General features: G+C 44.8%; 1 protein-coding gene across 2 annotated transcripts in view; it reads right to left on the minus strand.

Moving 5' to 3' along the window:
- LOC116516223 (rho GTPase-activating protein 20-like) overlaps window positions 1-20894 on the minus strand; it is a 71572-nt gene that overhangs the window by 17824 nt on the left and 32854 nt on the right. Inside the window, exons 2-7 of one of the 2 annotated variants that reach the window (XM_032228650.1) lie at window positions 11688-11770; window positions 5813-5983; window positions 4635-4784; window positions 3971-4012; window positions 2351-2435; window positions 414-491 (exon numbers count right to left, since the gene is read on the minus strand). In XM_032228650.1, coding sequence (XP_032084541.1) covers window positions 414-491; window positions 2351-2435; window positions 3971-4012; window positions 4635-4784; window positions 5813-5983; window positions 11688-11767 — 606 coding nt within the window. In that variant the 5' untranslated portion in view covers window positions 11768-11770. Of the gene's footprint in view, window positions 1-413; window positions 492-2350; window positions 2436-3970; window positions 4013-4634; window positions 4785-5812; window positions 5987-11687; window positions 11771-20894 lie in introns of both variants that reach the window. The other variant, XM_032228649.1, reaches the window with a different exon arrangement.

Here is a 20894-nt window from a genome sequence, read left to right on the forward strand (position 1 = left end):
TTAGAGGTTTTGGGGACAGCAGCTCTTCCTGATCTGCCTGGTGAAGATCATCTCTGTGCACCTTGGTTATGCTCCTTAATGAAGATACTTCAACACTTTCTCTACTTCAGCTGGCTTGCTTGCTTCATAGGCTAAGTAGAAGCTCAACTGGATCTGTGGTCTCTCTGTCTCTGTCTGTCTCTGTCTCTGTCTGTCTTTCTGTCTGTCTTTCTCTGTCTCTGTCTCTCTCTCTCTGTGGTTTTCTGTCTCTCCCTCTCTCTGTCTCTGTCTCTCTCTCTGTGTCTCTCTGTGTATGTCTCTCTCTCTCTCTCTCTTTCTCTTTCTCTCTCTCTCTCTCAGGAAAAATGGGAGCCGTTCCCCTCCCCACCAAGATCACTGAACCATTTTTGACTGCATGTTACACTTATACTTACAGGAACACCCAACTGTTCTGTGGCCTTTTTGATAATATCGTCAGCAGTTTCCATGTTGGAGATACTTAATGCCGTGTTCTGAATAAAACAAATATACATCTTAATAATACCTATTCCTTTCTGAAAAAGAATATTTTGATGAATTAATATCATCATACGAAACATGTTTACAGCAACATTTTTTAACATATAAGATTACTCATTTGTCACATTATGATATTCCAGCTCCGAATTCCAAAGGAGTTGCAAATTAGCAATATCCATCTTGAGGAATGGCTTGGTTTCCCCTAGCAATAAATAGCACTCTGCAATCTGGAAGCTTCAAAAACCGCTAATATATCAGATCCAATTTTTAAAAAAATCAGATTTTACTTGAATATATTGCTATTCTGAAATGTTGATTGATTGATTAAATATTTTGTGCCACCAAGTCAACTCTAACTCCGGTAACCACCCAGACCAGGGGTCCTCAAACTTTTTAAACAGGGGGCCAATTCAGGGCCCTTCAGACTGTTGGAGGGCCAGACCAGTTGGGCTGGTGTGGCTAAGTACTCATGTGACAGGGTGGGTGTGGCAAATTTAACAGTCTACTGAACAATGCACACAGATTAAACTTTAATTTGTTTTGCTCCTGGGGGTGTTTCATTTGCTTTTGTTTGCATGTTGCTCTTTTGGTTGATTTTTCTTTTTATTAGATTGTTTTTTCTGTTGTTTAGGAGCCTAGTGGTCCACTTCAGAAAACTCAGTTTTGCAGCAATTCTTTTCAGCCCCAAGGAGCTTGAGAAATCTCTTCCTCTCTCTGTCTTTCTCTGTCTCTGTCTCTCTCTGTGTGTGTCTCTGTCTCCCACTCTCCCTCCCTCCCTCTGTCTCTCTGTCTCCCTCTCTCCCTCTCTCTCTTTATCTATCTTCTGGATGCAGGGGAGGTGTAAAATGTGCCATTTTTGCCTGTTTTTTGGCCTTCTGGGGCATCTGTGTGCCCCATTTTTCACCTCTCTTGCCTCCAGAATGTCTCGGCAGGCCAAAATTGTTGGCCTTTCAGTACCAGCCTGTGGGGCTCACAAAGGCAAGTCCTGCACTTGGCCAAAGGTTGGGTGAGACAGCCTCAAGGTCCTGCGTGGGCTGGATTAATGGTGGGCCGCATGCAGCCCATGGGCTGCAGTTTGAGGACCCATGACCTAGACAGACCAGAATGTGTCTCCTCAGATCTTCCATGGCCACTTGAATGGACTCTGTCCACCTTCAAGTTGAGTGTCTTCTTTGCTCTTTTCTTCCACCTTTCCCAGCATCAAAGTTTCTCTAGAGAGCTGGATCTTTGCAGCTGTGCAGGATAATTTGAGCCTGGGCACTTGTCCCTGAAGTGAGAATTCTGGTTTGATTTGTCAGATAAGCCATGTGCCCATTTCTTGGCTATCCACAATATTCCCAAGAGTCTTCTCCAATATCAACATTGAAAAATGTCAGTCCTCTTCTTATCCTCTTCTTCAAAGTTCAACTTTTGTTTCCATGGAGCATTAGAAGGGAACATCACTGCTCGCAGAAATCTGACCCTGTAGCTATGGCCACATCCAAGTTCTTCTTGCAGTTGCAGAATGATTTTGAAGATGCCATTAACAAAAACTTGGTACTAGCATTTTTCTTCTGCCCAAGTTCTTAAACAAAGAAGTCCAATGAATTTACTGTGATCCTAAAGTGTTATTCTTGGCATGGAAGCAGGGATTGAATTTAAATTCCCTAAATGTCAAATATGTTTCACAATTTTAATGGTGGAAAGACAATTGAATTTTGGCTAAAATAAATTCTTCACCTATTGATGTTATTTTGGAGGCTTGGTTCCAGTTGCAGTTTTTCTTTCAGCTTTTAACAACAACAACAGCAGCAGCAGCAGAAAATACAAATACAACAAGAACAAAAAGAACAACAATTTCTTTATTACTCACAGAAGACCTCTTCTCCCTGTCCATCACCAAAATCTGCATGGGCAAACTTTTGGCATACTCCGTCTGCTTCATTTCATAGATGTGCCTGTAATTCAAATATTGATGGTGAGTTCAGAAATGTTGTGCTGCACAGTATAATTGTATTAAGCTGAATAGAAAAAAGCCATTTAAAGTCCTCTGCCTGGGAATTTTGGAACTCCCATACAGATTTCATTGGAATTCCATTAGGTGAAGATGAGGACTGGCCTGTGGTGGGCTGTTGCTTGGGTGAACCGGTAGTTGTGATCACTGGCTGGGTCCGCCCATCCACCCATGCGCTATCCTTTCCACTTATAACTTACTTTCTGGCTCGTTCCCCCCTGCTCACGCTGCCCAGCTGAGTTCTGCGCCATGCCTGCAGTACTCACCGGAGCTGGCTGAGTCGATTAGCTACATGTTTGAAGCTCCGATTCAGCCCCAACGAGGCACATGTGAGCAAAGATAGTGTGTGTGCGCATGCGCGCTCAGAACCAGTGAAAAGGTTGTTTAAGGTTAGTGTAGCCCATCTCTGGGATTGGCCCAAGATGATCTCCTAGCTCAGGAATGCCCCAGGGGTGGGTTGCTGCCAGCATTATTGCCAGTTTGGTGCCTCACTCCCTTTGTCAAACATGCGCTATGCGCATGTGGGCATTTGCAAATAAAAAGGTCTGTGCATTTGCAAAACCTTAAAAAATGGGGAAAAATTTTTTCACTGAAAATTGTTCTGCCCATACGCAGAACCAAAAAACAAGATGGCGGCCCCAAAGGAAAACTGGTTCAGGGGCGTGGCAGGCATGGGTCACTGCTGGTTCCAGCCACCAAGGCCAAGTTACTACCAGTTCAGCCGAACTAGACCAAACTGGTAGGAACACACCTCTGGAATGCCCAGAATGGACTAAAATGGTGAAAGCCACTATTGGATGGGGTGGAAAGAAGCAAGTATGTCATAAAATGAAGCTCGCCACCCCCATTTTCACAGTCTAGGTAGCTTTTCATCTCTAAGTTGCTGAAATAGGGAGCACACATAAAGTCAGGGAATCTCCTGCCTCTGAACCAGTGGTGGTATTTTGCCAGTTCTTACCGGTTCGGCCGAACCAGTAGCGGCGGCACCGCTCCAAATGAATGTGCAACCTTCTGCGCATGTGCAGAAGGCAGTGCACATGCCTAGAAAGTCATGCAAGCATGAGTGTGCTCACATTTCCGAACCATTAGCGAAGGTAAGTGAATCCCACCACTGCTCTGAACTCCTTGGCTCAATCAGGACCAGAGGTGGGTTCCTACTGGTTTGGACCAGTTTGGCCAAACCGGTAATAACTTGGAACTGGCAGCGACCCATGCCTGCCACGCCCCCAAACAGGTTGTCCTCCAGCAGCGCCATATTGATATTGGGTTCTACTCATGCGCAGAACAATTTTCGCTGCAGAAATGTAATCCCCCCCTTCCTAACATTTTGCGCATGCACAGCCCTTCTTAGATGCAAATGCATATGTGCATGTGTCAAAAAACTTTGTGCGCCGAACCAGCAGTAATGCCAGCAGCAACCCACCCCTGATCAGGATTCAGTAAAACAGAGCAGAAAAGGAGGAAGAAGGCACTTCATACCAAAGCAGAATGGACAGCCATCTTTCCTTCACTTCCGAAGAGCTGGAAATAAGGAAAAAAACATTGAGGCAGGATGGTATCACACAGCTTTTGTCAACTTTAGTATATTAACCGGCAAAACCCTGAAACTTAGGTGTGACACAGTTCTCGGTTCTACTTCTGCCAAGAGAGGAAACACTTGGGGCGCCCTTCCTGTCCTTGAAGACGTCTGCCTGTGGGCGCAAGAGGATCCCCCAGCAGACCTCACACGCAGGAAAAGGCTGCTCCTTTTCATTCACCAGCCACTGGCCGTAAAGTTCAGGCTGATGTACAGACAGGATGAGCAAAAGGAAGAACGTTGCATGGGAGAATCAACTGATTGTAAAAAGGGATCACAAAGAGCAATGTGTCGTAATTGTTTTAAAGAGAGTGAGAGTGTGGTGTGGTCTGTGCACATGGGTGTGGACATATAGATGTATGTTTTTCGGACTAAGATTGTGATTTATGCTTTCTTGGGAAGCCTAGGTCAGAAGAGGAATGCCCCCTTTTCTCCCCATCTCCTCAGTTTCAACTTTGCCCTTGTCATAAGAAGGAGGACACCACTTGTTGATGAGGGCAGAGCAGACTGATGAGTTCATCTCTTGCCACGGTGGTCCCTTCAAAGAGATGGGTATATGGACGTTACCTGAAAGTGACGACATAATTTACAGTTGGCCAGCCAATCACAAAAGATGTGTCTGGGCTCATTTTCTTCTCTGACACTTCACTAAGGCAGGATCCGGTCCATACTTCACTCAGATGGATTTTTTTCTTCAGTTTCAAGCTTGAAGAGGACCTGCATGACAAGCAAGAGACATTTCTCTTAAGCATATTCACAGAACTCAAGAGATTGCAGCTAGTGTCCCTGATCTGTCTCCTCCTGCACACAATCAAGAGCTCTTCAACAGGGTCACGGACACACTTGCTTACCTAAAGTGACATGCTCATTAAACAGCTCACTCACTCAAGTCCTGTACAATGATTTCCTTTCTGAAATAAACCCTAATTGGCTTGATTTGCCTTAACTCATGGTTAAAAATCAGAAAGCAGGGTTCACACCAAGGCTTAACCTAGAGGGCGTTGCTGTTATGCTCCGCCGGCAGCCTGCTGAGCTGGCAGCAGAGTCGGACAGTGAGGAGGTTGGGGGAGAACCTGAGCCAATCTTGGAGTCTGGAGAAGGCTCAGACAAGGGCTCTGCATCGGAGGCAGAGAGGGGGCCAGGGCCGTCTGGAAGTTATGTGTTGCCTCTGGAGTCTCACATCAGCAAGGCAGAAGAACAGGGGGAGTCTGTTCCCATTGTGCGCATGCAGAGAGCTTTCAGAAGGCAAGAGTAATTAAGACAAAAAAGGGCAACTCAGGAGTAAGGCTTGGAGATGATTGGCCCCTCCCATAAGACATAAAAGAGGAGCAAACGGACATGAGCCTTTGCAGGAAGCAATTTTGTTCATTCTGGTCTGTTCAAACTCTGAGAAGCTCCCTTTGACTCTGCGCTCCATTTGGCCTTGCAAAACTAAACGGCAATTAGGTCTCTGGCAGCCTTTCAAGGGAGATAAAGGTGGGTGCTTATCAGCATTACCCTGAAAGACTGTGGCAGACCTCTGTTGGACTCTTCACAGACTGTTTGTGAATCATTACGGGATGTGAATGACCATAATTCACAGCCGTTTAAATAAAAGAGGGGTTTGGGGACTAAGCGTGTGATTTATGCTTTACCAGGAAGCCTAGGTCAGAACAATTGCTTTGGTATTCATATATTGTAGGAACCCAATGTTTGCTAATAGCAAAGAGAATTAGCTGGTGGATCCAAGGGGCTCTCACACTTACTTGGATTTTGCAACAATTAGCATGTTGCTGAAGAGGAACAAATGCCTCTCTTGGGTTTGCAACCCCAGAGAAAGCTGGACTCGCTCGTCCAAGATGAAGATGGAATTTGGGTTGCTGAAAGCTCCACCTGGTAATCCATTATCTCCGTGTGAGGATGACAAAATAATTTCCCTGCTGGAAAAGAGAGCAGGACATGAATTGGGATGATATTAATTACTTTTGCAACATGCTTACTGCAGTCACCATGCCAGGGTTCCAAATAGCATCCAAAAGTAAATCAGAGTCTGAGGCAAAGTATTGCTCAAAGTTCCAATTTATTAAGAGAGCCATGTTGGCACAGCGGGGAAACCCGTATCTGAAAGCTTCCCGGTTTTCTTCACCCAGTTGAAAATTCAAGTTCTTGCCCCCACACCCACAAGTCCATCACATCTATTCTCTGCCTCCCAAGTCCCAGCTGATCAGGAGGAAATGGGGATTTTACAGTAACCTTTCTTCTGCACCCACCAAGCTATGCCCACAAAGCCATGCCCACAAAGCCACGCGACAGAACTGGTAGTAAAAAGTTTTGAATCCCACCACTGGCCTCCACCACTTGCTTCTTGGATCTTTTGAAGGACTTCCAAACAATGCCAAGGATTTGGGTCTCCTGCTTGAGAAATTAGGGGCAAACCTGAAAGCAAAACACCTCCACCTCCCCCCACAATTGGCAATTCAAGAATTTCTTGAAGTTGCCTGAAACCTGTGCAGGCTGTTTCCCCAAACCAAGTGTAGATGCCAAGTGTAGAATGAAAAGTGCTCCTAAAAGATTGTTTGGTTCTAAATGAACATCAGCTGAGCCTTTAACTTGGCTTAAAGCAATATTTATTTCAGTAAAACACTGTCAGGAAAGATTATTTATGAGGGCATTTTTGGAAACAGCTACGATAAGTGCATGTTCTTTATTTATCCATCATCTTTTTGTGGCTAGAAGGGAAATCTCTGGATGATGTGATGGCCATTCTGTGTTGAAAGAGAAAATGAATTGGGTGGCTAGAGTTGAAATGCAAAACACAGCAGTGCCTGAGTCGTCTTGGTGCAAAGCGCAAAGAAACCAAGAGATCCAAGATTAAACTAGCAAAGAAATATCCCATTTAAGTGTGAAAAGTAGGGTGACCAGACGTCCCGCATTTGGCGGGACAGGCATGCCTTTTCATAAATTTTCCCACATCCCGCACCGTTCTTAAAAAAACTCGCTTTTTTTGGCGCTCGCAGCTCCCTTGCTCCCCCGCCCATCAGCTGCTAGCTCGCTGGGCTGGCTCATTGTTCCGTTCTATCCTACAAATTTAAGCTAGCCCAGCCTGCCGCTCACTGATTGGATTGGCCTGGACTCCAGCCAATCAGTGAGCTGGCTGGGATGGAAAATTTTCAGCACGCCGCGTGCTGAAAATTTTCCATCCCAACCAGCTCACTGATTGGCTGGACTCCGCTTAGCTGAGCACGCCTGCGCGAGTCTCCATTTCATTTCATCTTTTGGGGTTGCAGCTGCGCTTACTCACTGGTGAGTAATCATGTTATGGATTGGTACCGGTGGGAATCGGGAGGCACTGGGGGAGGAGACAGCCCTCCTCTCCTCCTTCTCCCCCTTTGCGGAGTTCATTTCACCTCCTCGCATCACAGCCAGCCCCTGTGCTGCGCCGCCACGGGCGGCAGAAGCTCCAGAACCGAGTGGAAGTTCTCTGCGCGAGTGAAACAGCCGCTGCCGCTCGCGCAGAGAACTTCCATTCGGTCACGGACTCACGGAGCTTCTGCCAGCGTGGCGGCGCCTATGCTGTGTGGTTCCCAGCGACTACGCCGCGAGTCCGCGAGGCGTGGTCGCGTCCCGCCGCCCTCCCCTGCGGCTCTCCTGCGGCGGCGGCCGTTTCAGTCGTGCAGAGAACTTCCACTTGGTTCTGGGGCTTCTGCCACCCAGCAGAAGCCCCGGAACCGAGTGAAAGTTCTCTGTGCGAGGTGAAACGGAAGCCCGCCGCCTCGCTCTCCTGCCACGGCGTCCGGAGTGAGGTGGGAATGGAGCCTTTGCAGTATCCTTCCCCTGGAGTGGGGAGGGAATGGGGATTTTATAGTATCCTTCCCCTGGAGTGGGGAGGGAATGGGGATTTTGCAGTATCCTTCCCCTGGAGTGGGGAGGGAATGGGGATTTTGCAGTATCATTCCCTTGCCATGCCCACCAATCCACACCCAGAGAACCAGTAGTAATTTTTTTTGAGCCTAGGTGGTGCAGTGGTTAAATGCAGTTCTGCAGTTCGGCTGTTCAAATCTCACTGGCTCAGGGTTGACTCAGCCTTCCATCCTTCCGAGGTGGGTAAAATGAGGGCCCGGATTGTTGTTGGGGGCAATATGCTGACTCTGTAAACTGCTTAGAGAGGGCTGAAAGCCCTATGAAGCGGTATATAAGTCTAACTGCTATTGCTATTGCTATTTTAATCCAGCCACTGTATCTAACCCACAGATTTCTATCTTACCAAGAAATACATTGTAGTCTATTTTGTCACATGCCTTACTGAGATCTAAGTGTATAACATCCACAACATCTCCTTGATCCACTAGTTGAGTCACTTTGTGAAAGGAGGCAATACGTTTTGTATGGCATGATCTCTTTTTAACAAACCGATGCTGGCTTCTATTAATTGCCTTGTTTGTTTCTGATGCTCACAAACCTGCTTGGAGCTCCATGTTTTAAAGTCCTTCCATGGAAATACTAGGACCTGAACTGGAAATGCACCCTCCCAGCGTAGTAGCCCAGCAGGCTCTCAAACAACACAGAACCCACCTGCCTCATAGGTGAAATAGTATGTGTGTGTCTAGACAGCTGAGATCAACGTTGCTCTAACGTCCCTACAGAATTCCCCCCCCCCCTTCCCTCTCCTTGGCAACCCTGGGAAAATTCCAGCCAATACCACAGCTGGCAATTGGCAAACCCGGTGATTTTATAAAGTGGGGAGGGAATTTATTTAACTTAGCCAAATGATGGCATATTGTTGAAGCCGCTGGCTCCTCTCCAAGCAAGTCCAGCCAGGGAGCCGTGGACGTCACTGTCCATTATTTGTTTATGGTGCTGTCCCAACCAAGGACTCCTGCCAAATTTCTAACCGACAGAATTGCGTGGTTATATTTTCATTCAGCAAAATTGTAACTTTGTTCCATATTCCGTATATCCTTACTGACTCCAGAAAAAACATTCACTTAAGCTGCCTGGAAAAAGGTTTTCCTAACAGTTGTTTTAAGGATTCATCTAAGGCCTAAAGGAATGCAAGTTTTAAGGACAATTTCCCATGCTAGCAACATCTCTATTTTAGGATAAAAGCTAGCCAATAGAAAGAGAGGACAACTGTTGGGCGACAAATGCTATCCTTGGTTTTTACATTGATCTTCGTTCTACTGTTATTGGTGAGGGGAGAAGTTAAACAATAACGGTTCCTTTCTGCATTTCTTCTCTCATCTTAAAAAGAAAAATTTAAAGGAGGATATTGAGGACGCAGTGGCTCAGTGGCTAAGATGCTGAGCTTGTCAATCAGAAAGGTTGGCAGTTTGGTGGTTCGAATCCCTAACGCCATGTAACAGAGAAAGCTCCCATTACTTGTCCCAGCTTCTGCCAACCTAGCAGTTCAAAAGCATGTAAAAATGCAAGTAGAAAAATAGGAACCACCTTTGGTGGGAAGGTAACAACGTTCCGTGCACCTTTGGCATTTAGTCATATGGCCACATGACCACGGAGACGTCTTCGGACAGCGCTGGCTCTTTGGCTTTGAAAGAGAGATGAGCATCACCCCCTAGAGTTGGGAAGAACTAGCACATATGTGCAAGGGGAACATTAACTTTTTAAAGGAGGATATTATCATACATGAAATGTTGGGCGGATCTTGTTTCCACCACTTTTGAATGCAGATGTCAAAATGGCTAAAGGCATGTTAAAAAAATAGCCGGAACTTGACTTTCCACCACATCTTATCTACCATGGAAACATGTAAGGAATTTCAGAGGAAGAAGCACGCCCCAAACAGTGGGGGTGCGCCTCTTCCTCCAGAGCTGTTCTAGTGACCTTTGTAGGATTGTACAGTAATAAATTTGGTGCGGAGTGTAATTTCTGGGGATGCTCCAGATGTCAACAGAAACAGCGAGGAGAGGAAGTGGCCCTGACTCATGGTCCTAGGAGTCACTTGAATAGGATCAATGCACCTTCTGAGCCAGAGAGGAAATGCCTGTGACTCTTTTAGATCTGTGGCTCCGCAAGAGGAAGGGCAGCTCATTTCTACTTCCTCTCTCTGGGTGCTTTCTATGGATGGCACCTTCCCACGGGCTCTACTCTGTCGAAATGGGCCCTCTATTCAACACGACTTGAGAGATGACCTGGATTTTACTAGGCGTCTGAGAGGTTGGTGGAGGAAAGGTCCCTGTGGCCCATTCAATGGACTTCTCGCTGCTTGCTGGCTTCGGTCCACCAGTGCAAAGGAACAAGGAAACTCAAGGCAGTTCAATCTGCTGGCTAAATCAATTGAATTAATTCTTCTCAGGCCCCACAACCAAGTTATTTGTTTGTTTGTTTTTTCATTTCTTAATGAGAACTGCAGAATACTGCATGGAAAGAGTACTGCATCCAATTTTGGTCACCACACTATGAAAAGATGTTGAGACTCTAGAAAGAGTGCAGGGAAGAACAACAAAGATGATTAGAAGACTGGAGACTAAAACATTTGAAGAATGGTTACAGGAACTGGGCAAGTCTAGTCTAGTGAAGAGAAGGACCAGAGGAGACATGATAGCAGTGTTCCAATATTTGAGGGGCTGCCAAAGAGAGGAGGGGGTCAAGCTATTTTCCAAAGCACCTGAAGGTCAGACAAGGAATCATGGATAGAAACTGACCAAGGAGAGATTCAACCTAGAAATAAGGAGGAACTTTCTGACAGTGAGAACAATCAACCCATGGAACAGAAATTGCCTTCAGACGTTGTGAGAGCTTTATCACTTGAGACTTGCAAGAAGAGATGGAACTGCCATTTGTCAGAAATGGTATAGGCTCTCCTGCTTGAGTAGTGGGTTGGACTAGATGACCTATAAGGTCTCTTCCAACTCTGTCAATCTGTTGAATCAGTTAATAGGAAAACCTGACCTGCACTTTGTTCAGTAGATCTCTTTTAAAATAGTAAGTGTAATATTTATTGTCATTGTACTTAAATACAACGAAATTGGTTAAAATTGGGTAAAATATACCCTTTTCTAAAATTCTACCACTCTTCTTGGAGATGGAAAGTTTAGTCCTCTCTTGCTGGTAACAAGCTGTTTTCTAAACTGATCTCATTTGGCCAAATACCTGCCTTTGTTTTAATGACATGCCCTGAATCTCTTTAATGTAAAATGTAAGATCCCTGAGAATGAAGGTTCCAAGCATACAGAGCCATCCATGATATATTATATTGGCCATCTTCAATGTTATTGATTGAAGGTGGGGGTCGGGTTAGTCTGCAGCAGTCCAAAACCAGGAGTCAATTGCATCTCTGACTGGCCCTGCCTCCATCTATTCTCTGACTCCCGAGTCCCAGCTGATTGGGAGGGAAATGGGGATATTTCAGTATCCTTCCCCTGGAGTGGGGAGGAAATGGAAATTTTACAGTATCCTTCCCTTGCCACGTCCACCAAGCCATGACACATCCATGAACCAATGCGCAAAAAACTGGTAGTAAACAAAATTGAATCTCACCACTGGTAAGAACCCCAGCCCTACCTATGACAAACCTCTAGCCACTGTTTCCCTTGTCACCCCCCAGCAACTCTTCCCCCCCTCCCAAGGTTGTGGTACAATAAAGCCATGTTCTAGGAAAACGTTTGCATCCACATCTCTCACCTGGAACGGTATTTAGATTTGCCAAGGGCTTTGCTGAGGGCAGCTGATGTTGAGCGTCTCCTTTGAATGACGGGTTTCATTTTCTGTAGGGGAAAAGGACAGAGTGGGTGAGTTAAGCACTCGTGATCCAGGATGAGCTACATCAGTGTTTCCAAACGATGGCAACTTTAAGATAGGTGGACTTAAACTCCCAGAATTCCCCAGCCAGCATGTGGAGCTGCACTAAAAGGAAAAGAATAGGATAGAGAGTAATTCCAAGAACAAGGGGATGGCCCAATTCAGAAACTTAATGTTTGGAATGTTGCGCTGTTAGAGAGAAGAGCCAACTTCAAGATCTCCTTGAGGTTCTAGCTGTCTATGTGGAGCAGGGGTGGGATCAGGAATGAAATCCAGCAGGTTCTGACAGGTTCTGGAGAACCAGTAGCGAAAATTTTGAGTAGTTTGGAGAACCAAGTCTCCAAACTGAGTCTCTCCTTGGTCAGTTTCCATCCATTATTCCTTCTCTGGCCTTCAGGTGCCTTGGAAAATATCTTGACCCCCTCCTCTCTGCGGCAGCCTCTCAAATTTTGGAACACTGCTGTCATGTCTCCCCTGGTCCTTTTCTTCACTAGACTAGCCATGCCCAGTTCCTATAACCGTTCATCATATGTTTTAGTCTCCAGTCCCCTCATCATCCTGGCTGCTCTTCTCTGCACTTTTTCTAGAGTCTCAACATCTTTTTATAGCGTGGTGACTAAAACTGGATGCAGTACTCTAGGTGTGGTCTTACTAGGGCTTTACAGAGTGGTATTTGTTCCTCACTTCATCTTGATTGTATCCCTCTGTTAATGCAGTTTAGGATTGCATTGGCTTTTTTGGCTGCCGGTGCACACTGCTGGCTCATATTTAGCTGGTTGTCCACTAAGACTCCAAGATTCTTCTCACAGTTACTACTATTAAGCCTTGTTTCACCATGTAGATGTGGTACCATTAAGGACTACACGTTGAGTGCAGCTGGCCAGAGACAGGGGATGAAGGCTCACTTTGGGAAAACAGGGCAGGGAGTTGCCATGATGAGCCAGGCCAGAATCCAGTAGGGCTCCAAGATGGGCTAACTTGAATTTAGGCTGTGGCATTCAGAACCTGTGATCATTTGGTCTGGTGTTAGCAAGAGCTTGGGTATGAGGAAGGTCCAATGGAATGAAGAGAATCTTTGGCTCCCAGACAAGGGATTCCATGTAACCCGCTGGGTGAGCAGCTGCACGTAGGATGCTGCGTGGCTCAGGGCTTCCCACCATTAACTAAAGGGTCTTCATTCAGTTTGGTGTAAAAATATCCTTTCTCATCCGCAATTCCCATGTCGCTTCTGCACCCATCTCAGTGGGTGCAGAAAGGAAAGCAGAAAGGAAAAGAGCAAATAGCTGGGCCAAAGGTTTGCAGGCCTGGATAGGGGTGTGTGTGTGGAGGGAGGGGAAGGCCTGGATGGCAACTAACTGCACTTCTTTTTCTTTCCTACTTGACATTTCCACTTGCAGAGTCATCTGTGATGCTTCCCCCTAATTTACAAGTTGTCATCTTGCTTTCCTTAATTGCTTTCTGGGAATCTGATTCCTCAACTACCACATTCGGTGATTTGATTAATAGATCACACTGAAAAAACTGCATGTTTACATTCCCAGACAGAAGGATACACATTTTGTTAAGTTACATCTTTTATTTCTGCATTGAGGACACTTTAAAAAACAACCCTTTCGTTTTCTCTATTTTCAAATTGTTCTATGGTAATAAAACACATTCAACAAGCTGAGAAAAACTCAGAGGTGAGTTGTTCCCGGTTCGGCCCGGATCGGGTGAACTAGTAGTAGTGGCAGCGGGAGATTCCGCCCGCCCACCCGGAAGCTTCTGCGCATGTGCAGAAGCATTGTGTGCATGCGCGAGCACCCATTTTCGGGTAGTAAAAAAATTGGCAACCCACCACTGAAAAAACTCCCAAATTTTCTACCCAGTGGTGCAACTTAGCAGTTCATTTTATCTGCCTTGACATGTGAGCTGACTAAGCCAGGGGCAATTCCATTCTTTGTCCCAAATATTCCTGTTTCAGCACAGAAAATTCTTGATGGCTTCCATGGCCCTTCTCATGTCAAGGCTGCAGGCATTTCTGTGTAGGGAAGTTGCAAAGAATAGAATTCTTTATTGGCCAAGTGTGATTGGACACACAAGGAATTTGTCTTTGGTGCAGATTCTCTCAATGGACATAAAAAGACAAGATACATTCATCAAGAATCCTAAGACACAACACTTAATGATAGTCACAGGGTACAAAAAGCAATCAGGAAACAATCAATATCCATATAAATCATCAGGATACAAGCAACAAAATTACAGTCCTGCAGTCATAAGTGGGAGGATCAGCATGCGCAGAAGCCAAAAACAAGATGGTGGTGCCTACATCTCATGGGTACAAGCTACTACTAGTTTGCCCAAACTGGTCCAAACTGGTAGAAACCCACCACTGAGGGCAATGCACTGAGCAGGGCACGGTGAGTGCATCAGCTGATCAGCATAGGACTCCAATGGCATAGATATAAATGATGCTCAAAAACGCCTTGTGTGCTTCAGTGTAAGAAGGATTTTATAGGAAAGAAATGGCAGATAAAGAGAAATGGTTAACTTATTGTGAGTTATTAGAATAGGAACATGGAGAATGAAAGAAAATCAAGAGACAAACTAGCTGCAAAGGAATTTAGAACGCAGAAATGAGTTTTTGATGGTTTTCATATGCACAGTTAAGAGAATGATTTAAGATAGATAATAGGATACTTGGAATTAAGCAACAGATGACAGAATTTCATGTTCAACTATATCCAAATGATGAACATGTAATTGGTAAAATGTGTAACCTTTTGAAACAAAACTAATGTCTGTCTGGAGGATAAAATGAACTAAGAACTTTGGACACAATTCAAATGGAACAGAAGGAAAATATGTCATTAATAGCACTGAAATTTACATTGTGTTAAGAATTTTATAAAATGATGTATTATTGGTATATTAATTCAGAAAAATTGTCTAAAATATATAAAGGCGTTTCAGGTTTAATAGGGCCGCAAGAAGCATCATTTTATCACGTCTGGTAGGTTTGTGAAAAAGCCAAAATTTTTGATGCAAAGAATTTTAAAGATCAACATCCAACTGAAACCAGAACTTTTCTTACTGGGATTATTGGACAGAAAAGAGCCTGGATGATTATTTTCATAAATAGCTATTACTGCAAAACCATTATATGCCACAAAATAGAACAGCACTGAACTAGTCACAATGGAGGAAAGGTTGGTGGAAAAGATAGAACTATTTTAACAGTAAAGGTAAAGGTTCCGCTCGCATGTGCTAGACATTCCTGACTCTAGGGGGCACTGCTTATCTCCATTTTAAAGCTGAAGAGCCAGCACTGTCTGAAGATGTCTCCATGGTCATGTGACCAACATGACTAAATGCGGAAGGAGCACAGAACGCTGTTACCTTTCCACCAAAGGTAGTTCCTATTTTTTCACTTGCATTTTTACGTGCTTTCGAACGGCTAGGTTTGCAGAAGCTGGGACAAGTAACAGGAGCTCACTCCATTACACGGTGCTAGGGATTCGAACTGCCGACCTGCTGACCTTTCTGATCGACAAGCTCAGTGTATTACCCACTGAGCCACCACATCCCTATTTTAACAGTAAATTGTGTAAAATCAAGGTTGCCTCAGCCTTCCATCCTTCCGAGAGGGGTAAAATGAGGACCCAAATTGTTGGGGGCAATATGCTGACTCTGTAAACTGCTTAGGGAGGGCTGTGAAGCACTGTAAAGCAATATATAAGTCTAAATGCTATTGCTATTGCTCCAAGACTATTATATACAGAAAAAAATGGAAAGATTGTAAAATGCCAACAATAGAGGAAGGGCTGGTGAAGATGACAACAGTAGCAGAGATAGCAACTTTATCTGGTTTGATTAGCAAAAGCTCAACAATTGTTTCTAACTTCCTATAACTTTCCTTTCTGGACTTTTTGCTGAAAAAAAAGGAAAATGAATTTGTGATATATGAATTTGAAGATTAGAAAGATAACATATGGAAAAAGGGAGAGAGAAAGCTGTTCCCCAGCCCCTATGGTCATAGGGGGCCAAACCCATTATGAAGTTCAGCGTATCCTTGATTCAAGGTGGCACAGGAGACAACTTCGATACTTAATCAAGTGGAAGGGCTACCTCTTATCAGAGGCATCTTGGGTGAAAAGTAGAAATATCCAGGCTGATCATCTTATAGCAAAATTCCATGTAGAAAATCCAAGCAAGCCTTGCTTGCTTATAAATTTGTGTTCAAATTGCTTTGTTTTACACAGGTCGCTTTCAGGAAGTGAGGGGAGCCGGATGTCAATGTCTAAAGCGTTTCCATGACTACTATCAACTTGAGGAGGGGGGGGGGAAATGCCATGCATCCTTTTGGCCAGAGTAAAAATCTCATATTTCTGTACTGGGATGTGAATGTGCATGTCCAGAACCCTGCCATAACGTCCTGTTGGAGAATGTGATTAATAACCTCAACCAGAGGGGAGGGGACACAGAGGTAAAGTTCAGATGCCATTAAGTGGGATTTAGTTTTGGCTCCACAGAAGTCATTGCCAAGATGTTAGTCCTAATAAATGAATGGGGGTTTTTTGAACCTTGTCTGGAGGCTCGTAAATTAATTAGACCAACTTTTGGAAACTTCACAGAAAGCAAAATATAAATATATCTATCATCACTATTAAGTCACTTCTTTTTAAACTTTCTTTTTCTTTTCTATTTCTGTTTTATTTTCTTTTTTCACTATTTACTATTTTTCTTTATTCTTTATTTATCATATTTGTATAGTTCCCCCATCTCATCAAAGTGGCTGTGGATGGAGCAAGTTTTTAATTTTTTTCTCATGCTTGTTATATTGTTAAAAATGTCTTCAATAAAGAATTTTTTTAAAATGGGATTCAGTTTCCCCTATGGACAAATTGAAATGCACAACTACAACTGACCTATAATCGGAATTATTAGACTTACTAATCAAATAGGGGACTATGCCTACTTAAAACTAACCAAGGAGAGAAGCAACCTGGAACTAAAGAGGAATTTTCTGACAATGAGAACAATTAATCAGAGGAACGACTTCCCTCCAGGAGCTGTGGGGCCTCGAACACAGAAGGTTTTAAAGAAGGGATTGGATAGCCATGTGTCTGGAATGGTAGAGAGTCTCCTACTTGAGCAGAGGGTTGACTAGAATCTGAATCCCAAGCTCTGTCCCAACTCTGTTATTCTGTTAAAAGTGGTCTCAGCTTAAAATCCTGTTGTTCTCTATTGTTGCAAGAAATGTTCTTCTGGGTTCAGTTCCAAGTGGGGAAAAAGACACTGAAAACATGGAGGTTGCTTGGAAAGACTGGCTCAGACCTTAATGGTCCATTGACAAAGGTGGTGGTTGATGAGTTTCTGCCTCCCTTTTAGGAGGAAATATTCTGCCCTTTTAATATTTCCTTAAATATTTCATTTTCACACAGAGATGGGTGCTAACTTCCTACACTATGTTGCAAACATCATTTTTAAAAGCAGGCTATATGTCAATGTTTGCAGCTGTGCTGTTTTAAAAATCTGTAAGCAGTGAGGGCCAGAGAAACAAAAGAAACGGTGGTTTGAAACTATCATGAAAAGTGCATCACACAGTGAAGAGTAATGAAGAAGAAAATCATCCCATAGAACTTCGCAAGAGAAAAAACGCTGGTCAGCGCTGAGGGTGGATGGCTAACTAGGATTCCCTCAGAGCAGAAGAGCCAGGATGGTGCGCCCATGGAAGCAGCTATTGTGAAAAAGTTTTTCAGGAATGAAGAAATAGGACCGGTCGATATTTTGAATGTGATTTTGATTGGACAGGAGAGGTGCTTAAAATGTTAGATCTGGTATAGCTTTCACTATCTTGAGTTGAGTTGACCTTGAGTTGACATCTTACAGACTTTGATTCAATAATCCCAAACTTTTCCGTTCATCTGATAGCTTTAGCAGCTGTTGGCCTGCACTGCAGAAAGTCTTTGCAGTGACTTTGCCCGAGTACGATCACTTACAAGGCCAAGTAGATGCTTCTTAATTTCATGCTAGGCATGGCCTGGAGCCTGTGTTGGAGACACTCCTTCTGCTCCCCAACGAGGGTTTGTTTTCCTGTGCAGACCTTCTTGCCACTGGGGCTAAGTCTCTTCCCTTAGCAGCTCCTCTGACCTCTTACTATTTAGGAAAACACAGCATGACTTGAGCAAGAAATAGCTCACAGTTGGGAACAGAGGGGATTGAAGCACCGTTCAAGGAGGATCTGATATATTTATTTGTAGAAGGGAGGATATGTTTTATTTCCTAACTTTTAGAATTGAGCCTGGCCTCTAGATGGATCAGGCATGGATGGTGAGGTCAGAAACTTACCTGCTGTGCCCCTTACCCGAACAACTCCCCAGGTAAGCATGTGCATATGTGTCTGAGGTCCCATCTAGCGGCAGCCAAAAAAGCCAATGCAATCATAAACTGCATTAACAGAGGGATACAATCAAGATCAAGTAAGGTACTAATACCACTCTGTAAAGCCTTAGTAAGACCACCTAGAGTACTGCATCTAGTTTTGGGCACCATATTATAAAAAAGACTCTAGAAAAAGTGCAGAGGAGAGCAACCAGAATGATTAGGGGATGGGAGACTAAAACATACGAAGAACGGTTGTAGGAACTGGGCATGGCTAGTCTAGTGAAGAGAAGGACCAGGGAAGACATGACAGCAGTCTTCCAATATTTGAGGGGCTGCCACAGAGAGGAGGGGGTCAAGCTGTTTTCCAAAGCACCTGAAGGCCAGACAAGGAATAATGGATGGAAAGTGACCAAGGAGAGATTGAACCTAGAAACAAGGAGGAACTTTCTGACAGTGAAAACATTCAACCAATGGAACAGTTTGTCTTCAGGAGCTTCATCACTTGAGACTTTCAAGAAGAGATTGGACTGCCATTTGCCAGAAATGGGGTAGGGTCTCCTGCTTGAGCAAGGGGTTGGACTAGATGACCTATGAGGTCCCTTCCAACTCTGTAAAATGTGTGAAATCTGTACAGAAGTTAATGTGCATGAGCGCCAGTATATGCAGGCTTTCTATCTCTGACCTGCATCCTAATTTTTCTAAATTCAAAAAGTCATGCTGGGATCAGTGGGACAAGTCATCACAAACTGAAGCTCCACTGCAGTGATTCCAGTCAACATGGCTTGGTTTGGATCCAAACCATTGGCCCTCTAAAACAGGAAGGCTGTCAGGTCTGCCATTGCATCACCTCTGCCCTGCTTTGCTTCAATGGCATCTTGCCATAAAAGTGGGGAGGAGGAGCAAGGGGATGTAGGGAGGATGGGGCTGACAGGATGAGAAGAACCAGAGGTGCCAGCCTGGAACACAGCTTGAGAGATCCAAGGACACAAGCCTGGGAATGGAATGAGGAACATCCGTCCAAAGAGGCACCAAAATGTAGAACTAAATTGAATCTTACTGGATGTCACGAAAATGATCAAGGGGGGGGGGGGGGGGCTTGGGAGAAAGGAAATTTACCAGGACTAAACAGGAAATCTTCAGATCTGGCTTTGTTGCGTTGTAAGCACTTGCAATCCCAGATGCAATGTATGGCTGTGAAAGTTGGGCCATAAGAAAGGCTGAGTGCCAAAGAATGGAGGCCTTTGAACTCTGGTGCTGAGGCCTTTGGCTAATGGATGTGGAACAAGACAGGAAAAGATTTAAAACTCCAGCATTGACTTATCATCCTTGATCCCACTGCCTCAATCAAAATTGTCTAACATTCCTATCAATTATGGGTTGAATAGATTTATATCCTTGGTCTCCTCTAGGACCGTGATGGTGAACCTATGGCATGCATGCCACAGGTGGCACACGGTATGCTCTCTGTGGGCACATGAGCCATCACCCTAGTTCAGCTCCACCACACATGAGCATACGCCTCCTGCTGGCCAGCTGGTCATCGGGTCTCTCTGCCATGCATGTGCGGGTGGTGGGGTGCCTGTGGGGACCATGCATGCATGTGGGGTGCATGCACAGGGCCATGCACACATTGCATTTGGGGGGGTTGTGTGCGCACACATGCGCACTTTGGGCACTTGGTCTGGAAAAGTTTAGCTATCACTGCTCTAGGATCTCAAGGCAGCCTGGAGAACTTTCCCTCTCTACTTCTCCCTACCAGAACAATCCTGTGAGACAAATTGGGCTGAGTGGGTGATTGGCCTGAAATCCCCAGGGCATTTCTGGAGGTGAACCCCAGTCTCCCAGGGACCTTTCAAGAACCAAATTACTACACCTTAATGCCGAATATATTGAGGCATCCGGTGGCTCAGTGGCTAAGATGCTGAGTGTTTCGCTACTTGCTTTCGGCTGCCATTGAAACAAAGAGGGGGAGACCTGGTATTTGGGAAGGGAAGTTTTAAGTACAGGAGAGATTGTGAAAAGGGAGTTTTGTTCTCACCATCTACTGGCATGCTGGAGATGGTGCTTGGGGTGGTCAAGGCCAACCGTCCTGCTTACCAATCTGATGATGCTCCTTGAAGATGGAACTCACTTGACACCCAAGAGATTTGCAGATTGGACTAGAGATGGGGTTACCAGGGGGAGGGTGTTGGGTCACATATTGATATCTATGATTTCGCGTGCTTTTGCCTCAGATTTTGCTTTGCTTAGCTGCTATCTTTTCATAACCAGTAAAAGTACTCTTAATTCTGCGAAATGGAGTTAAGTGGTTTCTTTCTTGGTTGCTGAGGGAGGCTGGCTTGATACTGGGCTTGTCGATTGGAAAGCTCAGCAGTTCTAATCTCTAGTGCCGCGTAATGGAGTGAGCTCCCGTTACTTGTCCCAGCTTCTGCCAACCTAGCAGTTCGAAAGCATGTAAAAATGCAAGTAGAAAAATAGGGACCACCTTGGTGGGAAGGTAACAGCGCTTTCCATGCGCCTTCGACGTTTAGCCATGCCGGCCACATGACCATGGAGACGTCTTCAGACTGCGCTGGCTCTTCAGCTTTGAAACGAAGATGAGCACTGCCCCCTAGAGTTGGGAATGACTAGGACATATGTGCGAGGGGAACCTAATGCCTAATATTAAGCATTGGAAAATTCCTGACTGGGTGAAGATGACGATTATTTTCTAGGAAGCTG

Source organism: Thamnophis elegans, chromosome 12 (genome assembly GCF_009769535.1).
Source record: "Thamnophis elegans isolate rThaEle1 chromosome 12, rThaEle1.pri, whole genome shotgun sequence".
NCBI classification, from domain to species: Eukaryota; Metazoa; Chordata; class Lepidosauria; order Squamata; family Colubridae; genus Thamnophis; species Thamnophis elegans.